The following is a 21,980-nucleotide window of genomic DNA, read 5'->3' as shown; positions in this document are numbered from 1 at the left end:
ATGACAGTGTCACTCTGTAAGTAGCCTGAATAGGAAAACAGCTAACTTCCTACTCAGGTCAGAGGCCTTTACCCCTCAAAACTGCCCAATGCCTGCATGGATTTGCAGTGTGTGTAGGAAGGCACAAGTACACCTCCTTGACCCCTGCACGTCTGGCAGCCATAGCTGCAGTCCCTGCACTTCTCTGAGACCGAATTCTGCAACTGGATAGTGCCGCTACCAGCACTAGCCGTACCAAATATGACAGTGGAGTGGAAGATGAGCTGGTAAGTAACATAAATTTCGCACCTTTAAAGGGAGTGGCAATAGATATGCTCCTCTTCTATGCTGAGGAGCTCCTGGAGGCAGCGCAGCTCCACGGTGCTCTCAATGTCAGCGAGTGCCTTAAATTCACAATTAAATTCAAAGACACGGAATCTTACGTAGTGTAAATTGTTGTAGCTCCATTGATTTAAATGAAGCTGCAACAATTTACATCAGCTGAGAACTTGTCCCAAAGATTTTCAAAGAACAATTAGGTTTAGAATTAGCTCTTGTAGTGGTTTGACCATGAACCTAGGAGCCAAGAATTCCTGGCTCTACCACTAACTTACTGGGCCAGATCATCAGATATAATAGAGAGCCACTCAGCACAGCTGAGGAAAGAAGTCGGCTTCATTAAACTACCTTTGCATTCCTTTGTGCCTGGGATGGGTTTGCCCCATGCAGTAAATTAGAGCAGCCTGCAGGCTGCTACAAATCCTGTGAGGTTGCAATGCCCCCTTAGGAACTGTTATACTGAATAAGGGCTACCAAAGTACAACATGCTCCAACCACACCTCAGCTCCTCTCAATACTACCCTTATTTTAGAGAATCCGGAGTGGGTGACAGAGCTCGAGAACCCACAGTTGTCCAGTCAGGGCCACTTTCTGGTCTCTTTGCTTCACAAGAGCAGTACAAAGGGGATCGAGATGTAGCTAGGATCTGCCTAACTGTGTGGCCTTAGTCATTTAGGGGGAAACTTTCCAAGGCTCCCAATGAGAATTTGGCACCTCCCTGCGCTTTGTACCTTTAAAATCTCTTTTCTACTCTTCCTGTGTCACAGTGTCCCCATCCGTAAAATGAGGAGAATATTCACCGATCTCAGTGGATTGCTGAGATTAATTAATTATATTTATAAAGGGCTTTAAAGATTTATAAAAGTGTTAAATGCCATTGTCATTAAGGAATGTATTGAGACTTTAGGAGAAATTGTTGACAGGACTAAAACTACAGTCTCTGCGTTCCACAATAAGTTACATTATTTGGCCCAAGCTCCTGGTTTAACAGCTTATGCTGGCCAGACAACTTGGTATAGTTATCTTTATTACTCCTGAAGACATTTTAATGAGAAGAAGATATAGACAATAGTATGGAACCGATCCTAAAAGGTCCTGAGCCCCTACAATCCCCTTTGACTTGGCTTTTGCCATTTTATCCCTGTCACAATCCTAACTATTCACTGGTGTTAAAACAAAATGCATGATGTTCTACTACAATCACCAATTTTGTTACTGATATCTATAAATTTTGAAATCAAAACTAACAGTCTCTTGCTTTTTCATTAAATGAAATTATTGTATTGATAGTTTGCATCTCTAAAAAGAAAATACAGATTTTCCTTAATAATTAGGCAATTTCTTACTTAATGGAATATATGGCGGTTTCAATACAGGAAAAAAAAAACACCTGTTATATATTTATATGATATAATTGAAGCATATTTTTAATCTCACAAAACTATATTTCATATTTATGAATAGCACTTTTGAACATACAGCAGTGATTTAGTTAGGTCATGAATGTGACTTTAAATGGTTATAATCTGGTGTAGAATGTCCTCTATGTAGAACATATTTGTCTTTTTAATCTACCAGTTTGTCAATGAGACTTGCATTAGCTCAGGTAAACCATGCTTTGATTGTCTCAAGTGAATGCATAGGTTAGGCAATCAGAATTTGACTTTATTTATATAGTACAGAATAGGCACTATTTTAGACTAATGCATGTAAAATATGTGTGCTTATTCTTCCCCAGTTGTCTTTGAGTTAGGGCCCAATCCTATTCCCAGCAAAATAAATGGAAAGACTTTAACTTTCAGAAGAGATTGCAGAAGTTTGCACATCCCAGAGATCAACCATGATGGCGCTACTTTTGTACAGACAAGGAAGTAATCAAAGGCAGTTGTTTTGGCTCCAGCCGCTCTGGAAACACAGCTAGACACAATGTGTTCCTAATGAAGAACAAAACTGATAATCAGAAAGGAAACTGTAGTTTGAAGAGTCTAGGAGGCAATTAACAACCACATAAAATAAAAAGAAATAAAAACTGCATCAAAAGAGCCCTTTAAAATATCAATGGAACATAAATCCATAAAATGGTTTGTTCATCTTCTGCCAGTGGGACCTTGACAACTGTACTGATATGGAAGGAAAAGGTTCTATTTTCAAGGGAATATCAAACCTCAAACTCAGTCACCCCGACAGGCCAGCCAAAGAGAATCAATCATATACATTTAAGTTCTTCTGCAGCCAATAGAGGTACACCAGGGATGAACTATGTTAAATAGTATTCATCCAAAATCCAAGGGGACAGGTAAACAAAGACGTTTAAGGAAAGTAATATTTCACTAATGGGAATTTGAAAGAAAAACAAATACTACTGGGAGTGTGTTCATTTTAATAATTGTCCAGAGGAAATATATTAACTCTGAAATAAGTATCACAATGAAATAGAGAAGTAGTAAACAATAGCAGCACAGTGAAATGGAAAGGTAGAAAGCAATAGCTCTCACTTCTGTATTCATTTTGCACTTTTAACAATTCAAATATAATTGAATTTTGCTTAGTATTATAATTAACATACAAATGTCAATACGATTGCGTTTCTGAAGGTAAAGCTATGCAGGCCTGTGCCAACTATGGGGTTAATAAAATTACAAGAGCGGGTTAGAGAACGTTCTTCATAGGCCACAAACTCAAAAGAAATGTTGACTGGGGGAAGAAAAAATCTGTGCCAAGTATGTTAGCATAAAAAAAGGAGTGTGGTGAGTAAATTATAGATGGTGCCAGATGCGCAGTTTGAAAAGCCAGACATTTATGAATGAGAACTAGAAAATCCACACACAAAAGCATGGATATGTGGAGGGCTCTGTTACATCATGCACAATCAACTGGAAAATATTTTACTTTTTCAGATTTATGTTTTATTCCTTTCCACTAATGAAAATGAAACCTTCCTTAAATATGCTCTACTCTCAAAACAACAGAGCCACATTTGGTCTGCCATTGCTATGCAGGCTCGCAAACCAGAAAGTACATAGGTAGATGAGAAATGTGGGTGTAAGTTTTCCTCCCTGGTGCAGTTTAACCTCAAGCCCATAGAGATGCCTGTCTGTAGGCTTTTTGTGATATTACGGAGCCTCAGAAGGGCATTCTGGAGTTGGGGACACATGTCAGGAGATGTGGTCAACATGTGGCACACATTAAATTAGATTGTGTCTAGCCCTTATACAGAAAGGCTAGTGGGAGTATTCAATGACTCCACCCTTCTCGCCTTGCACACAACTGCTTCCTCTGTACAATTCTAGGGGTGCACACTACACAACCAGTGGAGGGGAACATGCCTTCTCCCCACTACACAAAGTCAGCTACACCAAGAGTCACGGAGTGCACAATCTTAAAGGGCAACAAGGAGTCTGGTGGCACCTTAAAGACTAACAGATTTATTTGGGCATAAGCTTTCGTGGGTAAAAACCTCACTTCTGCATCCGAAGAAGTGAGGTTTTTACCCACGAAAGCTTATGCCCAAATAAATCTGTTAGTCTTTAAGGTGCCACCAGACTCCTTGTTGTTTTTGTAGATACAGACTAACACGGCTACCCCCTGATACTTGACACCATGCAAGAATCTTAAAGGGGTGTATCCCATCTTAAAGAGATGCTCTCTGAGGCACAATCCCTCCCTGTGCTCCCCCAGGAAAGTGTGTCTCTACACCACCTCCTACTAAAGATGAATCTTAAAGATATGATCTCCCCACAGAATGCCCTTTGCCCACCAATGGAAACTACAACTCACTTAGCAAGAGATGACTGGTGCCTGCTGAGAGTAGAGGGGGCACAATTCCCCCAACAGCTTGAGTCATGCCCCCCCAGGCGTGCCCCCCTCTTACCTTCAGTGGCCCCTCCCTGAAGCTCCAGGTATTAGCTCCACGGGGAGAGACAGCAGCTCTCCCTGAAGCTCCCAGCTGTTTGCTGCTTCCTCTCCCCATGGCCATAGCTCCTAGCTTGCCAGCTACAGTGGCTGTCTTGCAGGGAGGGAGTGGAGCCAGCAAACTCTGGCAAAAATCTGGGGGGCACGTGACCCCCCCACATGTCACCTGTCCTAATTTTAGATGCCTCCATTTCTGAGTGTTCAGTTTCTGATACCTGGGGCCTGATTTTTATTTCCAATTAACATCAACTGGAGGTGTGGGTATACTACATCTCTGGAAGATCTGGCACTATATGTCTCAATTTGGACCCCAGAAATCAAAGTATACTTAGTTAGTGGCTACCTTCGAAAATGCAGGCCCAAGTCCCCAGAATTTCATATTGCATTATCAGTGAAAGTCTGGGCAAAGTGATGTCCCCTCCAACTCTTTCTAAATGTAGTCAGATTTGCACTTAAATGTGTTTGTGATGAAAGCAATTTTCAAAGGTTTCATCTGAAAATTGAGAATTCCGTTTTGTCACATCCTACAAGTTTCACCATTCTAGAAAAGCAGAAGTTACCCATACATAGATAGATCAGATACAGACATAGCCTTCAGGTAATCTAGGCCTACGCTATTTAGGATTTATAAATTGTGATCTGTACCCTCAATTTCACCTGGGACGTTATTGGCAGTCACCACAGAAAGTGAGCCAGAGATGTGATATGCTTTTGCTGGCATAGTTTAGTTAGATGACAGGCAGCTGCCTTCTGGACCAATTGGAGCTTCTGAGTGGCTTTTGCCGATAATCCCAGAGAATGTCTATTGCAAAGGTCTAGCTTAGAGGGAATGAAGGTATGGATGACAAAAATGAAGACTGTATGTGAAAAGAAGGACAATAATTTTCATTGCCAGCTATTCCGAAAGAAAGATATTTCTGGCCAGTGATGGAATCTAAGGGTCTAGAAGCATTAATGAATATTGATGATTGTGAGTCACTTTGACAATGGTCAGGCAAATACCCTCGATTTGTGTAATGGTTATTAACTTCCACAGATACAAAAAACACCTGTCACAGCTGAGCAATTTACTTCCGTGTTGTCCAGGTTGAGCTTTATCAAATGGCTTTCAACTCTGGGTGCACACTGGGAAGGCCTGTCAGGGCTATATATGGGTCTGATGAAAAAGAAATAGAGATGAGTTTCCTCAGCACACCGGCAACAATGGAGTTTATTCAGTCCCATATTAATGATTATCATTATCTTCACCAGTGATTTCACTTTGATACTGCAGAGAGGATGGTAGTGGTGTCTGAAGTGCAACTAGGACTGCCAAATGGGACAACAGTTGGAGCTCAGTACAATAGTAACAGACATTCCAAGCAGAATGCAATTTTCTTTTGTTCTTTTCTCTTGCATGGTCAGACCACCAATAGTTACAGCAGAGCTATTCCTGTAATGACTATTGCATATGGGTGTTTTCATAGAAGTCCAATGAAGAATAAAACCTGCTGTTCCTTGATGGGACAAAATCTTTCCATTATGACCTCATGCTTTCTTTACCAGAGCAAGCAGGGTGATTATATTACACGACCAGATTGTCATGCAGCTTCAGTTAAATAAATGCACTGTTTTCTTCATCAAATGAATTTAAGGGGCACCAGAACAACAGCAGCAGGCAAGATAGATTCTGACTGTAGGAATGGCTTAAAAATTGTGAGATGAACCTTACTTTAAAAATGGATTCTTCTGCTGTCAGTCCAGAAATTACTTGGAAGTTTAAAAAAAATTTCTATCAACTGTAAATTTTTGCAACTTTCATTTGTGAAAAAAAAAACCAAACCTACAACTGGTGACAGAGAACAATTAATAAAACCACCGCAAATAAGGCAGGAGCCAAATGAAAATAGAGAGAGAGGAATCCATATTATAGAACAAAATATTGTGATACGGTCAAATTGACATATCTCTAGAGAGTCAGTGAAGCCTCCTCGCTAGCTAAAGAGGAACAAAGATCTCTCTGAACAATTCAAGGAATATTAGAACTTTATAAAATGAAATAAAATAGTGAAGGGATGCCAAGCAAAATGAGAGAATTTTTAAAAATCCAACAGATACAAGCACAGGTGGCAGCGGTTGTCACCCCTAAGACAGACGGGAAAGTTCTAAATGAGATGTACCTAAAGACAGTCTTAGCATCACATTGCCTAGGCAATGTGCATGGTGGAGATGAAGGTGCCATAAATAAGCAGATGACTATCAGTGGCTACCAAAATACTTACAATGTTTAAGTCCGTTGCCTTAAAAAAAAGTCTCCGAATTTTTGTTCAGAATTAGAAAGTTTGTTATCTCTACCACCTGCTAATTTAGTTAACTGTAGTTCTCCAAGTATGGATGAAGATCCTATGCTAGACATGAAAATTTGCCTCACCCTATTCCATGGAAAACCAGATTTTCTAATAATCAAAACAGAAGATAGACTAAAATAGGTAGAAAGAAGGTAGACTAAAATAACAAGGTAAAAAAGGATGCCTGGAGTCTTCAAGACAGCATGCATAGGTGCTATTTGCATGTTTGCTTCTATGCACATATCACTGAGAGAATACATTTCATTTCTTTAAAAAAACTCCATGAATTTGGGACAGGTCCAAAAGAAACGAAGCAGAGCTCCCTTTTGGGAACAATTTCTACAGCACACGTGAGACAGTGAGATTTATTAGGCTGTGGAATAATCTCCCAAGGGAAGAAGTGAAACTCTCATAGCTGAGACCATTGAAGACTAGCCTGGACACTTCACTAGAAAATATACTACAGGGACCAATCCAACATTGAGGAGGATGGAATAGAAGTCTGAATAGGTCTTTTTCTTCTCTAATTTCTGTAAGGTGGCTGTGGCCAGTCTAATATGATTTAGCTGGAATTGAATTTAATACATTTTCATTTAGGACTTAGGGAAGATTTTGACAAAAGACAGAGGATGAGATTTTCAAAAGCGTTTATAAGGAAGTTAGGTTCCCAACTCACATTGAATTCCCAAGGGATTTGGGTGACTAACTACCTTAGGCCCCCTTGAAAATACCAGGCAGAGATTTTTCTTTCTGGCCCTTTGACATAATCTGGTCCTAATATTGAATCTCTTCCTACGTGAAGTATAGACTCAGTATGAAGGAGGTTCTCTCAACAAACAGTAAAGTCATTCAGTTATGTGTGAAGTTTGCATCACTAATATAACACATGTCCTAGTTTTCTTGGTATCCTAAAGAAATGAGATCTTATTGGAAATTCTCTCCAAGGAGACTGGCATTATTTGGAACTTACTGGTAGAGTAAGTTAATCTTATAACCCAATATAGGACTAAAACATGAAATCATATACAGCAGGTTTCGATGAAATGGAAAACTTAAAAAAAAAAAAAAAACATATACACCAGAGAATGTGTCTTTAATATAAATGGCTAATTTTTCATAGGTATGTCCACAAACACCCTTGTAATATCTCTGAATAGATTGGGCTAGTAGCCCCCTACCATCTCACCATATTGTACAATCCAAATGTTCTGCTGACACTGCAATAATCTCTAGACCCCTTCAGAAGGAGTGTAATGTTTGTTAGGCTTCTAAGGTGAGGGATGGGAAGTACAGAAAGCTCCCCTCTCTTTTCCACTCCACCCTCACCTCCTACAGAAATGCTTTCCTCTCTTTTTCTTTGCTTTTCTCCCTTATTTTGTCTGCTCTTAATAGGTAAGGATCCTCCCACCTCCCTAATCCCTCCAGTGAAAGCCAGAAGGGAGGTTCCACATAGCGACCTCAGAGTCTCATGGCCTACTTCTACCCCAACACATTGTAGGCCCATTTTCTAAGCTGTCTAGCCAGCACAGTATCAGCTTCATTTATTTCCCCCCCAAAAAGAGCCCTTATCTAATGTCACCAAATATGCTGTGAACTCTCAAAAACCCAACTTTCACCATCAAATATGGGCAGGAAACACAATGAGTGTATCTCAAGATGGAAGGATAAGGATACTTTCTGGTGGATATCAACAGTCCCAATAGTTTTATTAATGGTGGGCCTGAAGCAACCTGATTTTCTGTTTCAAATGAGATCTAGTGACTCCCCCTTATTTAGAACTATTAAGAACCAAAGCCAGAGCTATGTATCTGTCCCATCCACTTAGTTTTCATTTGGTTATGGTCCATCTGGGAGATGCCGCTATGGACCCTCTTCATTTTGCATAATCAGGATTTTTTTTTCTGGCAGAGGGGAAAACAGCTTCTGCATAGTTAGGGAAATTAACTTCTGTGTATACTTTATTGGCTTTATGACAACAGGCCATCACTCAATATTCACCAAGTCTAAAAGTAAAAGATCCCTAATCCGCCTATATGTTCCAAGGTACCAAAAACAGCCAAAAGCATGGAGGGTAATTATCAAAAAGATGGTTACAACAAACCAGCAGAAATTAATGTACACTTTATGAGCAGAAAAGAACAACCAATAGCAAAAAACAGATTAATAGGGGGTATAGAGATTCCCATTAGTAAATCAGCAATTACAGTAATGTTTCCACATACAGAAACAGTAAATTTCAGTTTGTCTGACATATAGTTTAGATAGTTTAGAACAAAACAAGAAAGAGTAAAATCAAAGTTTCAGCACATTTTATGTTTTACCTCCAGAACAGTCTACCCTAAACGGCACACAGAAAGGCAGCCAGTCTCTGCGAACAGCAAAGTTTAGGAGATTTCAAGGGCACAGAAAAATAGTCACACCCGTTACACACTTAAAATACACCATATTTACCAATGTGTTTAGATACTGCAGTTATTTCCTGGACTAAGCATAGAGAAAACTGGTGATATCTTGGATACCGTTGTGGTAACCATTGGCAAATGAAGATGTTTTAATGGTGACTCCTGTAAAGTAAGACTTCACCCTGCACATGCTAAAAAAGAAAAACTTTCCAAGTTGTGAAGAAAATAAATTGGGAAATTAACTATCCCTTTTCTAGCACCAAAACATTATGCAAGAACTGTGTGTGAAGATTCCAAAAGGTCAAGAAATTGATAAAAAAAATACATCTTTAAACCCCAATTTTCTTCTGCTTTGAGCATTAATCCTGCTCCCCTCTTTCTTTTTTACTTCTACTTAAAAACAGCATAAAAAAAAACAGTCATTCAGAATCAGCAACCAATAAATCTACAGATTAGAGCAGAGTCAAACTCTCAGGTTAGTTCATCTGAGACAAATTCAAAACTGATATTCCAAATCACTAGTTGTAAAAGAGCAAATGGTTGTTATGCTGTAGAGGTCACATAGTGGTCAAAAGTAAATTCTCAGGGTCACTTAAGGCTTACATCTTCTTATCAGATATTTGTTCTTCAGATATTTCTTCCAGTGGTCTACAAATTCATCTGTATTCCCTGATTAAATCTTCCTGTTTATGGACAACTCAGGAGGTTTCAGAGAAGTGTTAGTGAAGAAATGTGTGGTATCAAATTGAATGAGCTTTAATTTTCTAGGTGCAACAGCACAAACTTCATTTACCCTATCCCCATTTTAGGTTCTCTTTCATGGAATACAGACATTTCCTCCAGTCTTTGTAGTTGATATTGGGGATATATTACAGTACTCTACAAGTGCACATTTTTGTCTATTTCTGCTCTGGTCAAAGTATCAGTTCCTGTAATGATGTCCTGCAACATACTCCTGATAAATTCAAGCAGGTCTGTCTCTTCTATATCTTCTAACAGTACATACATTAATTAGTTTTGGTCAATTTTCTTAATCTAGATTTAATCTAGGACTGAGGTCAGGCAAGAACTGTTGGTATGAAAGTCATTCAATCTCAACAATAGTATTGCTGACTTTCTATGATTATTTCAGATGCCCAGTAGTCAGGGGCGGCTCTATGTTTTTTGCCACCCCAAGCACAGCAGTCAGGCAGCCTTCGGTGGCACAGCTGCGGGCGGTCCGCTGGTCATGCGGATTTGGCAGCGTTTCTGTGGGTGATCTGCTGGTCCCGCGCCTTCGGCGTACCTGCCGCCAAATTGCCACTGAAGCCGCGGGACCGACGGACCTCCTGCAGGCATGCCACCGAAGGCTGCCTGACTGCCGCCCTCACGGTGACCGGCATGCCGCCCCAGGCATGCGCTTGCTGCGCTGGTGCCTGGAGCCACCCCTGCCAATAGTACATTTTAAAGGAATCCATTGACTTTATTGGGACTTTTCACGCGAGCAAAACTGCATGTCTGAACTCTTGGTTGTCAGCTGGTAGACCATATGTCCTTTTTAGTCACTAGCAGGACTCCAGCACTAAATGGACAGCCAGAAGTGAAAATTTTCTTTAATTTTTTTAAGTTTCTGTCCCTTTAATTCACTTTACAATGTCATGATACCAGTTTTATTTTATGAATGTTACATTTTTTTAGACATAGTGCAAAACCTCCAAGTACCCAGGAATGCTTGTTTATTTTATTTATTTTTAAATACCAAAGTGTGAATGAGAGGCCTTATCAAAAGCAAATGAACAAGACATCAAACTGTGAGGGCCTGATGCAAAGGCCACTGAAGTTACTAAAAGAACTCCCACTGACTTCAGTGGGCCTTGGACTGGGCCAAAATGCTGCATTAAGTGTTGAACAAGTTTAAAGGCCTCCACTCTGTGTTCAAGTGGAATACTGCAAAACCATTTTAAATTGTATGATCCTTTCTCAATCTACTGGATTATGTTTGGCAATCAAAGGATACACTAAATACATATCTACTGTGTATGATCACAGATGTAACTATACATAAGTGTGCATTCGTGTCGGTATTACAGTTATAATAAAAGGGTTTATACATCTGTATAATCTACAAGTGAATACTATCTCCCAACAGCTGCTGCTGCTCTAACTTTTAGCTATGGCATACTATAAACATAATATTATGACTGCGGGCAATTAAGACAATAATTTTATATTCATTCATGATGGAGAGCATGCACATGCTACCCTGGGCACTGCTTCACATGGCAGATGTTACATCCCTTATAAATGATGTTTTATAATCTAATAATTCAGCAGCAGCCACACCCAGTAGGTATTCACACTCTAGATTTAGGCCTCGATTATACATGTGACTTCAGTAGGGCTCTTGTGGGTGCACACAGGACACATGGCTGGACAGGAGACCTAGTTTCCACCTCTAGTAGCCTGAGCCAGGGGGAAAAAAGGCAACTTTGTGGGCCATGCTAGCCTTAGTAAGGAGCAGATTCTGCTTTGGAGGTTAGGGTGGTGGGGATGCAGGACATTTTTCTATGGGAAAATCTGATCTACCACAGAAGCCTGCTCTAATAACTTAAAAAACCCCTAACTCGAGCTCTTTTCTTATCTCTTTAGATAAGAGAAGAGTCTTGTAAATGATCTCCCTGCTTTCTAGTAGCGCCTACAATTCTTCCTTCTCAGGAATGGGTTATTTCTTGTCCTGGAGAGGGAGCGGTGATGTTAGGTGATAATGTTGTTTTGCACATATCTGGATTTTTTTTTTTTTTTAAAGTTCAAAGCACAATTCCAATCTGCAAACACACTGAGGATTTGGAGGCCCCAAACTGTAATATGGTGTGTGACCTCTGATGACTCTTGGGAGGGAAGGGGGTTGTGTTGTCTAATTGTGTTTTTAATGTGAATATCTTAATTAATTTAGTGTCAAAATGCATCCAGCTAGACTACGTCTGACAGAAGCCACTGGTGGGAGGTCAATACATTTAAAATGTTTATGTGCATGTTAAGGAATGAGACTGCAAGCAACTGTAGTGGCTGCCCCAAGAGAGCAACTCATTACACTGATACTTCTCAGTCACACACCCAGCTGTAAGGACATCACACTAGTACATCATTAGTCTACCAAGATACCCAAAGCCTCCAGAGGCCTAATGAACCAGAGATTCAGCTGGTGTAGCTTCATTGAAGTCCAGGGAGGTATTCTGATTTACACCAGCAGAAGACCTGGCCCTTCATTTTTAATTTTCTTCTGCCTACTCCTAGAAAGCAGGCAATGCACAGAACTAATGTAGGTTTTTCACCAGACATGGAAAGTGAAGCAGATTCACTGATGAAATTCATGAAGTTCTGGTGAAAAATCATACCACACTTTTCATTCCTATTGCCAATCCTCTGTTTTCTGCTATTTGTTGCTTTCTGCCCTCTAGAGAGAAACCATCTTTCCCCCATCTATCACCTACAGAATATCAACAGGAGGCTTTCTTCTTCAAATAATAATAATAATAATAATAATAATAAAATAATTAATAACAACACTAACTGAAATTGTTCCATACACGAGAAAAATCCTGAGTCACGACTGGCTGAAAACAGTCACAAATGGAAATAATAAGTTTCTAACATTTACCTCCTCTCAGGTCAGTAAAATTGTGGGTTGAAACAATGTTAACCAATCAGCTCTCATAAAAATGAGGGTATCTTGACTGGCCACTGCCAAGTTCAGTGAAAACTATTTATTCCTTTTAATTGAATGAGATCCCATATGCATTTTTCCACCCTGATGGGATCATCAGTGGTAAAGTCTTTTTTTTTCCCCTGGACATCTAATTACATTTTTTTCTTCTGCTAGAATGTTAGTTTCAAGGGGAAAAACTATTTCACTTTTCAACTCCTGGCTATAATGGAAAGCTTTCTAAACAAATCCTGAGACACATATTCAGAATGTATGTAACATACAGAGGCCCAGGCCCTCAGCTGGTGTAAACCAATATAATAATCTTGGGTTCAGTGAAGCTATTCCTATTTACACTAGTGAGGATGGCCCACAATGACTACCCATTTCTGTGAATGCTAACAGTTATTGCCTGTCAAGAAAATACGACCTAGTCTGCTTTATCCTTGTCAGTGTCTACAGTTAGAAGAGCTGGTTGAAAAAATTATTGGAATTTTGTTTCAGCAGGAACTTTGTATGTACACATGCATATACCCCTATTCATTGAAACTGCCACTGGAAGTTTTATGTACTCTAATTTACTCTGATTTTTCGCAAGTGCTGACTAGCATTCACAGCTTCCATTGACTTCATTGGCAGCTGAGGATATTCAGCACCTCTGAAAACCTGCTCATAGATGTACAAGGAGAAGAAAATAACTATAATTGAGTAAACAAAGATTTACTACTCAAACTGCTAAACCTTTTTTTTAAACGAACTTCATGATGCTGCATATTGTAACAAACACTCAGTTGAAACTTCTGTTGAATATGCTGGTGCTTAAATGCCATAGGCCTGTCTACACTAGCACTTATGTTGTCCAAACTTTTGTCTCTCAGGGGTGTGAAAATACCACACACACCCCGAGCGACATAAGTTTTGCTGGCATAAGAGCTGGTGTGCATAGCGCTATGTTGGTGGGAGACGCTACCACCACGCATTGAGCTCATTTAATTAGGTCGATGTGAGAGCTCTCTCCCGCCAGCATAAGGTGGCTAAACGAGCGCTCTTCCAGCAGCACAGCTGTAACAGTACAGCTGTGTCACTGTAAGCTTGTAACTGTAGCCATGGCCATAGTGATAAGCACCTTGGAAATGCCAAAGATAAACAGGTATTGAGTAGTCACACATACACCCCCCTGTAACCTCCTCCCTTGCATTTTGTCTTTTTTCCTGCATGTCCAGGACAATGAATGCTCTTTAGCTGTAATTAAATGTTCCCCAGGTAAGATGTATCCAGCACAACCACTAATGTGCAATAAATCTAGTAATACATGAGTGATTACTCACCTCATCAACTTGAGGTTCTTGAGCTTGAGGAGCATTGGGGACAGGGGAATCACAGTCTGGGCTATAATGCTCACAATAGTCATACGCTGCTCTGGGATCGGCTACAATCAACAGCTGCTGGATATCACCCTGCAGATCAGCATAAATAGATTAAATTAACAAAAACAAATATCATCATTGCAGGTCACAGTAGAAAACAGGAAGTGTAAAGCATATATCAGATGCTTCATTATATGCATTAAATAATATTTAAATAATCTATAGATGACTTAATTTCAATTTAGACTTTTTTGCCATTGACCTGAATGAGGCCAGGAGTGCATTCTAGAACTTTTTGAACAGCCATTTTGAAATCTTTTTTTTCCTCCACTTGTTTTTAATGTTTTGGTTATCCAGTCAGGGAGCAAAAACATGTCATCTAGGTGAAAGTCACACACCACTCATAGCAAAATAATCAAGGGAAACCATTTGTGAATAACTGATATGATGAAATATATTTGCATTTAATCCACTTACTGTATCAAAAAAAATTTATTGTCAACATAACACAGTTTTTTTGTAACTCCAAGTTGAGGACATGTTCTTGGAGTCTCATTTGCTGTCAGTAAACACATTCAGCTCCCATAACTGTTAATGGGACTTATTAATGCGTTTCAAAGGCAAAATAAAATTCCTATGATATCAGTAAAATCATTAAGAAATACATTCTCAACTTATTAGGAATTGATCTGCTTGTAACACCCTCAAGCAAATAAAGCTCTTCTTTATTGTTTTAATCTTATTTTTTTTTGCACTTTGATTAATTCACAGTTGATCCTGCCACTCCTCCCTCATTAGTCTTTATAGTCCAGTAATCTACCAAAGACAACAGATACATAGTAGCTATTCATCCTTAAGTTTTCTGACTTAATTACATTTACAGTATTTGTATATATTGCTTCTGCTATTCTGAATGACAGCTTTACCAAATATTGTTGGTCAGATTGAAGAGCTACGTAAATTTATATCAACTGGACTAGCTGTAAATCTCTGCTTGAACATTTTATCTATTTGGAAGTGAGGGGGCTGGGAAGATACAACTCCTGAGCTATCATTTTCATGTAGTTTTCATACTTGGTCAGTGGGAACAACTAGTCTAAATTCCTAGGATTTAATTTGGGGCACTTCCTACTGCCAGCATGAAGCTCAGCATGCAAGCGATCAGCACTGTAATTCCAATAGTTTGTATCACAACTGTACTACAAAACGGAGAATAAAAGAAAAAGAAAAAAAAAAAGCTAAAATCAAACCCAATCATGGTCTCTTTCAATGAGAAATGGAACTACAATAAGTGATATCTGAAAATACAATATGAAATGTATCATAACAAACACTCTAACGGTTTAACACAGAATGTTATTTTCTTATCTATCCCTGTGTATAATGTGTAAAAACAACATCATACCAGAAAAGACCCACTACTTTGGATAGCAAAAATAGCACTGCTGAGAGCCCCTGCAAGAGTCATATGTTGATCATTTTTTAAGGCAAGCTTTCTGGTTTCCTAGTTTATTTCTTAATGTAGTGACACCATTTAAAGTACTTAAAGAAAATCTGCCAACATGTCCACTGTAAAATCCTATTTTCATGGGTTTATTATTCAGGCACAAATATAATCTTGCTGAAACTTAGCATATGTTCTAGGACAGATCCCATAAGTACAATTTTTTTCCTGAAATGGAATTTAGGGGTTTTTGGGTGGTTCTATCACTTGATATTTTTTAAACATGTACCTTAACAATAACATTTTATTCTATTTTTACAAAAATGAAAAAAATCCCTTTACCAGTTTGCTTTTGCAAGTTAATAAATTAATAAAATATTGCAAATGCAAAATTTACAAAAGAGCTGTGAAAATTCACAATTATCTCAAAGCGTTCAAAGTGACTGTAAACCTCTTAATAGCGATTTTTTAAAAATTAACAGTAGTTGAAAATTTTTCCAAGTACATATGTAGTGAGGCAGTGGGCTACCCCACAGCCCCGCTGAGGGCCGAAACTCCTCTACTACCAATGTGGGCGAAGCCACCGGGTCCGGCGTCCGCCCCTCCGAGGTCATGGCCCCGACCCGGAAGTATAAAAGCCCGCCTGCAGAGCTCAGTGGAGCCCAGGCCAGCGGAGAGAGCAGACGTCCCTGGTCGAGCTCCTGCTTGGGAAACAGCCGCAGGCCGCAAGCGACCTGCTGACTCACCGGGCCGGTCGAGCCTACCTCTCGCCAGGTACCCTGAGGAGGACTAGCCAAGCCTGCCCCGTGCCAGGTACCCCGAGGAGGACTGGCCAAGCCTGCCCCGTGCCAGCTACCCCGAGGAGGAGCCGAACTTGCCCTTTGCTACCTACCCCGAGGAGCCCATGCTGGTGGAGAGCACCGACGACACTAAGACAGCCCAGGTACCATACATAGGAGTGTGGGGGAGTGTGAGGGGGAGTGTGGAAGTAGCCCGGGGGCAGCCGACCCCAGTCTGGCTGCTGCACTGCCATAGCCGATGTCAGTGTGTTGCAGCCAGGATCCCCACTGACAGCAGCGAACTTCCGTCGCTGCTAGGGCCCCGGGCTGGGACGCAGTGGAGTGGGAGGGCCTGCGTCCCCCTGCCACCCACTTCTTGGGTGGCAGACTCCCCCTTTTTCCCCTGGCCTAGAGAGGCTGGCTGCCTGCCTGACTATTTGATTATTGTCCCGCCCTGACCTAGGGCCTGGGCTGCTACAAACTCTGACCCAGCCCCTGCTTAAAGGCCTGGGTATTTGCCTGACTGTGTGATTACTGCCCCGCCCTGATTGAGGGCTCGGGGCTCTTTTCTGACTGTAGCGAGGTGGTGGGCTACCCCACAGCCCCGCTGAGGGCCGAACCGCAGCCCAAAACTACTACACGTGGTACCAGAAGTGGGGACCTCTTGCCCAGGATGTGGGCACGAGCCCCAGACCCCTGTGAGAAGGGGACCGGGGGGGAGCAGTCCCCCACAGGAGACATGGATTTAACTAAGCTTTTCACGCTCCTGACGGAGAGCCAGGAGCAACAGCAGGCGGCCCAGCTTCAGCAGCAACAGCAGCAGCAGGCCGCCCATCTCCAACAGCATCAGCAGCTCGTCCAGCAGCTGGGAGCCCAGCAGCAGCAGCTGATACAGGACCTGACGGTGAAAAACTGGGAGTTCCAGCAACAGTGTTTACAGCAGTTGGCAACCGCTCTGCCCCGGCCTGCGGGGCCCCAGCCAGGAGACCCGGATGGGGCTCCCCGTTTCACCCTGCCTGTAAGACTGACTAAGATGGGACCACAGGATGACCCTGAGTCCTTCCTAGTGACCTTCGAAAGAGTCGCACATGTTGCCGGGTGGGCGCCAGACCAGTGGGCCACCCTCCTGGCACCATACCTGACGGGGACGACGCAAACGGTCTACCGGGGGTTGTCCACGGAGGATGCACGAGACTATGTCCGGGTAAAGGTGGCCATTTTAGACGCCTTAGACATCAGCCCCGAAACCTTCTGGCAGCAGTTCCAGGCCCTGTCCTACACCCCGGGCACCCGACCCCAGCTGGTAGCCCAGGAGCTGAGAGACCTGTGTCGGCGATGGCTACAACCTGACAGGCGGAACCCTGAGGAGCTCACCAAGCAAATCCTGCTGGAACAGTTCGTCCACATCCTCCTGTCCCAGGGGAGGGTTTGGGTCCTCCACCACCGGCCTCCCACTGTAGCGGCTGCCGTTGCCCTCACAGAGGGCAGAAACCCCGGTCGGGCCGGGTATGTGGGGCAACCCTCCAGGGCTCGATCGCCCCAACCCCGAGAGACGGGCGAGCCCCCGAGTTGAACCACGGAATCCCCCGCGGAGTCAGGAGCCCCGGTATAGACGTCCCGAGGGTCCCCCTCAGCCTGCCCCCATGGTGCCCGAGACTGGGGCCGGCGGGGCCTGCAAAGTCCCCCTAGGAACCAGGGGGGAGGCTCAGCCCGACCTGGGCGACCCGAAATCGGGCCCTGTTTCTCCTGTGGGAAGCGCAGACATCTCCAACGCGACTGCACTGAGATGGACTGCAGCTTTGGGCACGTTTGCGCTGGAGAGAACCGTGCCTGACCTCCGCAGGCTGCCAAGGTCACCGTGCCCATCATTGTCAGAGACTGCCAGAGGCGGGCCCTGGTTGACTCTGGCTGTGGACAAACCCTAGTCTGCCAAAGCCTGGGCTTCCCTGAAGACCCCCAGCTGGGGAACATCCTATTGCAGTGCATCCACGGTGATGTTCGACCGTACGCCAGTGCCCGAGTCCCACTGACCGTCGACAGAGTCACGCGGACCATGGTGGTTGGCCTGGCTCCGCGACTCGCCTACCCCGTGATCTTAGGGCGAGACTGGCCAGAGTTCCCATGCGTCCTGGGCTCCCATGCGCAGGAGAGACCCGATATCACCCCAGCCTTGGAGGGGGACTGCCGCGAGGACCCCGCCGTGGAGGCTGAAGAAGCGGGACATCAGAGCCAGGGGGGTGTGCCTAAAGACCCCCCACTAACATCGACCGATGACCTTCAGATCGGTACAGACTTCTGCTGCGACCAGAGGGAGGATCCCACCCTGGAGCAGGCGTATGAGCAGTTGGCGGCCATAGACGATGCTCTGATCGATCCTGCCCGGGCCAAGGTATGGCCCTGGTTCGAGCTACGATGCGACCGCCTCTATCGGGTGGACCGAGATGTCTGTACCGGGGAGGTCCAGCGACAACTGATTGTGCCTCGCTGTCACCGACGAGCGGTGATGAAGCTCGCCCACGACATCCCCGTTTTTCTGGCCTGGGGTGCACCAAGAAGTGCGAAATTATTGTAGCTCCTGTCCGGAGTGCCAGCTCGCTGCTCCCCCACGGACGGCCCCGGCCCCACTAGTCCCCATGCCCATTATGGAGACCCCGTTCGAGCGGGTGGCCATGGACTTGGTGGGACCCCTCCCGAGGAGCTGGGCCTGGTTTCTTTATGTCCTGGTCATAGTGGACTACGCGACCCGCTTCCCCGAAGCCGTCCCGCTCCGGAGCATCGCTGCAAGGACCATTGCCGACGAACTCGTCAAGGTCTTTGCCCGAGTGGGCTTGCCCTGGGAGATCCTCACCGACCAGGGTACCAACTTTACCTCTCGGTTACTGCAGCAGGTCTGCAGACTCCTTGGGATTAAGCAGCTGCGCAACTCTGTATACCACCCGCAAACCGATGGCCTGGTCGAGCGGTTCAACCGCACCCTGAAAGACATGTTGCGCAAGTTCCCCCCTGAGGACCTGCGCCGATGGGACCAGTTGATCCCACCGTTACTCTTGGCTGTCCGCAAAGTACCCCAGGCCTCCACCAAATTTTCTCCCTTCGAGCTGTTGTATGGCCGTTGTCCAAGGGGACTGCTGGACCTCATGAAAGAGACCTGGGAACAAGCCCTGTCACTCACTCAGGGCCTGCTCCAGTATGTCCTCCAGCTGCAGGGACGCCTAGCACAAGCTGGAACTCTCGCTCAAGAGAATCTGAAGGCCACACAGAAAGCTCAGGCCCAAACATATAACTGAGAGGCCCAAGTCCGCGAGTTCCAACCTGGCGACTGGGTTCTACTTCTCTTATCCTCCAGTGAATCCAAACTCCTGGCTCGGTGGCAGGGGCCATATGAGGTGATTTGGAAGATCAGGCCGGTCACCTACGAGGTCAACCAGCCAGATCACCGGAAAAAAGTCCAGCGGTACCACATCAACCTCCTGAAACCCTGGCGGGAACGGGAAGGCCTCTTAGTCAATCCCTGTCCCCCAGAGCCTGAGTTAGGGCCCCGGGTTACACCGACGGAAGACGTCACCACGCCTCAGCTCGGAGAGTCCTTAACAGTCGAACAACGGAAACAGACCGGGTGCCTCCTGCAGGCGTTCCGTGGGACGTTCACTGCCCAGCCGGGTTACATGACCCTCATGTACCATTCTATTCAGACGGAACTGGGGGTGGTGATCCGAGAGTCAACTAGGCCCCTACCCTATCGTATGCGGCAGGTCGTCGAGGAAGAAGTCCGAGCGATGCTAGAGCTGGGGGTCTGTCATAACTATAAAGGGAAGGGTAACAGCTGTCCTGTGTACAGTACTATAAAATCCCTCCTGGCCAGAGACTCCAAAATCCTTTTCCCTGTAAAGGGTTAAGAAGCTCAGGTAACCTAGCTGGCATCTGACCCAAAGGACCAATAAGGGGACAAGATACTTTCAAATCTTGGGGGAGGGAAGGCTTTTGTTTGTGCTCTTTGTTTGGGTTGTTCGTTCGCTCTTGGGACTGAGAGGGACCAGACATCAATCCAGGTTCTCCACATCTTTCTACACAAGTCTCTCCTATTTCAAACTTGTAAGTAAATAGCCAGGCAAGGCGTCTTAGTTTTACTTTGTTTTCGCAACTTGTAAATGTAACTTTTACTAAAGTGTTTATCTTTGTTTGCTGTACTTTGAACCTAAGACTAGAGGGGAGTCCTCTGAGCTCTTTAAGTTTGATTCCCCTGTAAAGTTATTTTCCATACTGATTTTACAGAGATGATTTTTACCTTTTTCTTTAATTAAAAACCTTCTTTTTAAGAACCTGATTGATTTTTTCCTTGTTTTAAGATCCAAGGGGGTTGGACCTGTATTCACCAGGAGTTGGTGAAAGGAAGGAGAGGGAATGGTTAATTTCTCCTTGTTTTAAGATCCAAGGGGTTTGGATCTTGATTCACCAGGGTATTGGTGAAAGGTTTCTCAAGGCTTCCCAGGGAAGGGAATCCATTGGGATGGTGGCAGCGGACCAGACCTAAGCTGGTAGTTAAGCTTAGAAGTCTTCATGCAGGCCCCCACATTTTATACCCTAAAGTTCAAAGTGGGGATACAGTCTTGACAGGGTCATTGAACCATCCCAAAGTGAGTGGCGCAGCCCAGTAGTCCTGGTCCCTAAACCAGACAGCACACAGCGCTTTTGCATCGATTGCCATCGTGTGAATTCCATCTTGAAGTTCGACGCCTACCCAATGCCTCGGGTAGATGAGCTGCTGGACCGTTTAGGCAAGGCCCGCTTCCTCACGACCCTTGACCTAAGCAAAGGATACTGGCAGATTCCCCTCGACCCCATGTCCCAGGAGAAAACTGCTTTCGCCACTGCCACGGGCCTCTACCAATTCACCCGGACGCCCTTCGGTCTCCATGGTGCCCCCACGACGTTGCAGCGGCTCATGGACCGCCTCCTTCTTCCTCACCACGAGTACACAGCCGCGTACCTGGACGATGTCGTCATCTATAGCAACCGGTGGGAGAACCACTGAGAGCGGGTAGCGGCTGTCCTGAGGTCCTTACGAGCCACAGGGTTAACCGCCAACCCAAAGAAATGTCGTATCGGGTGGCAGAAGACCACCTACCTGGGCTACACGATTGGAGGGGGACAAGTGAAACCCCTTGTGGGAAAGGTCCAAGCCTTAGCGGCATGCCCACCACCCACTACGAAGCTCCACGTACGCCAATTTCTGGGACTGGCGGGCTATTACCAGAGGTTCATCCCCGATTTTGCCTCCATTGCAGCCCCCTTAACAGAGCTCCTTGTCAAAACCAGTCCCAGACGAGTGGAATGGACCCTGGAGTGCGACAGCGCCTTCCGGGCTCTCAAAGATTGTCTCTGCCGCGAACCCATCCTGTACAGTCCCGACTTTGACCGAGGGCTCATCCTACAGACCAACGCCTCGGAGGTAGGACTAGGGGCAGTCCAGTCTCAGGAGGTGGATGGGGAGGAGCACCCAGTTATATATCTCAGCTGGAAATTATGCCCGCGAGAGAGACACTATGCTGTAATAGAGAAGGAGGCCCTAGCAGTAAATTGGGCCTGTGACGCCCTGCGTTATTACATCCTAGGGGCCCCCTTCATTCTAGTTACTGACCGCGCCACACTTCGGTGGCTGGCCCGGATGAAGAACAATAATATGAGGTTAACGCGGTGGTACCTGGCGTTACAACCCTATGCTTATACCATCCGCCATAGGGCCAGTAAG

General features: G+C 44.3%; 1 protein-coding gene across 4 annotated transcripts in view; it reads right to left on the bottom strand.

Moving 5' to 3' along the window:
• Nucleotides 1–21,980, bottom strand: part of COL11A1 (collagen type XI alpha 1 chain) — a 236,045-nt gene that overhangs the window by 162,616 nt on the left and 51,449 nt on the right. For all 4 annotated transcript variants that reach the window (XM_054037965.1, XM_054037966.1, XM_054037968.1 and 1 more), the window contains exon 5: nt 13,970–14,098. In XM_054037965.1, the coding sequence (XP_053893940.1) occupies nt 13,970–14,098 (129 nt within the window). The remainder of the gene's footprint in view (nt 1–13,969; nt 14,099–21,980) is intronic.

This window comes from Malaclemys terrapin, chromosome 8 (assembly GCF_027887155.1).
Source record: "Malaclemys terrapin pileata isolate rMalTer1 chromosome 8, rMalTer1.hap1, whole genome shotgun sequence".
Taxonomy (NCBI): domain Eukaryota; kingdom Metazoa; phylum Chordata; order Testudines; family Emydidae; genus Malaclemys; species Malaclemys terrapin.
The sequence above is the reverse complement of the archived record's forward strand: the minus strand, read 5'-3'. Positions and strand labels throughout refer to the sequence as shown.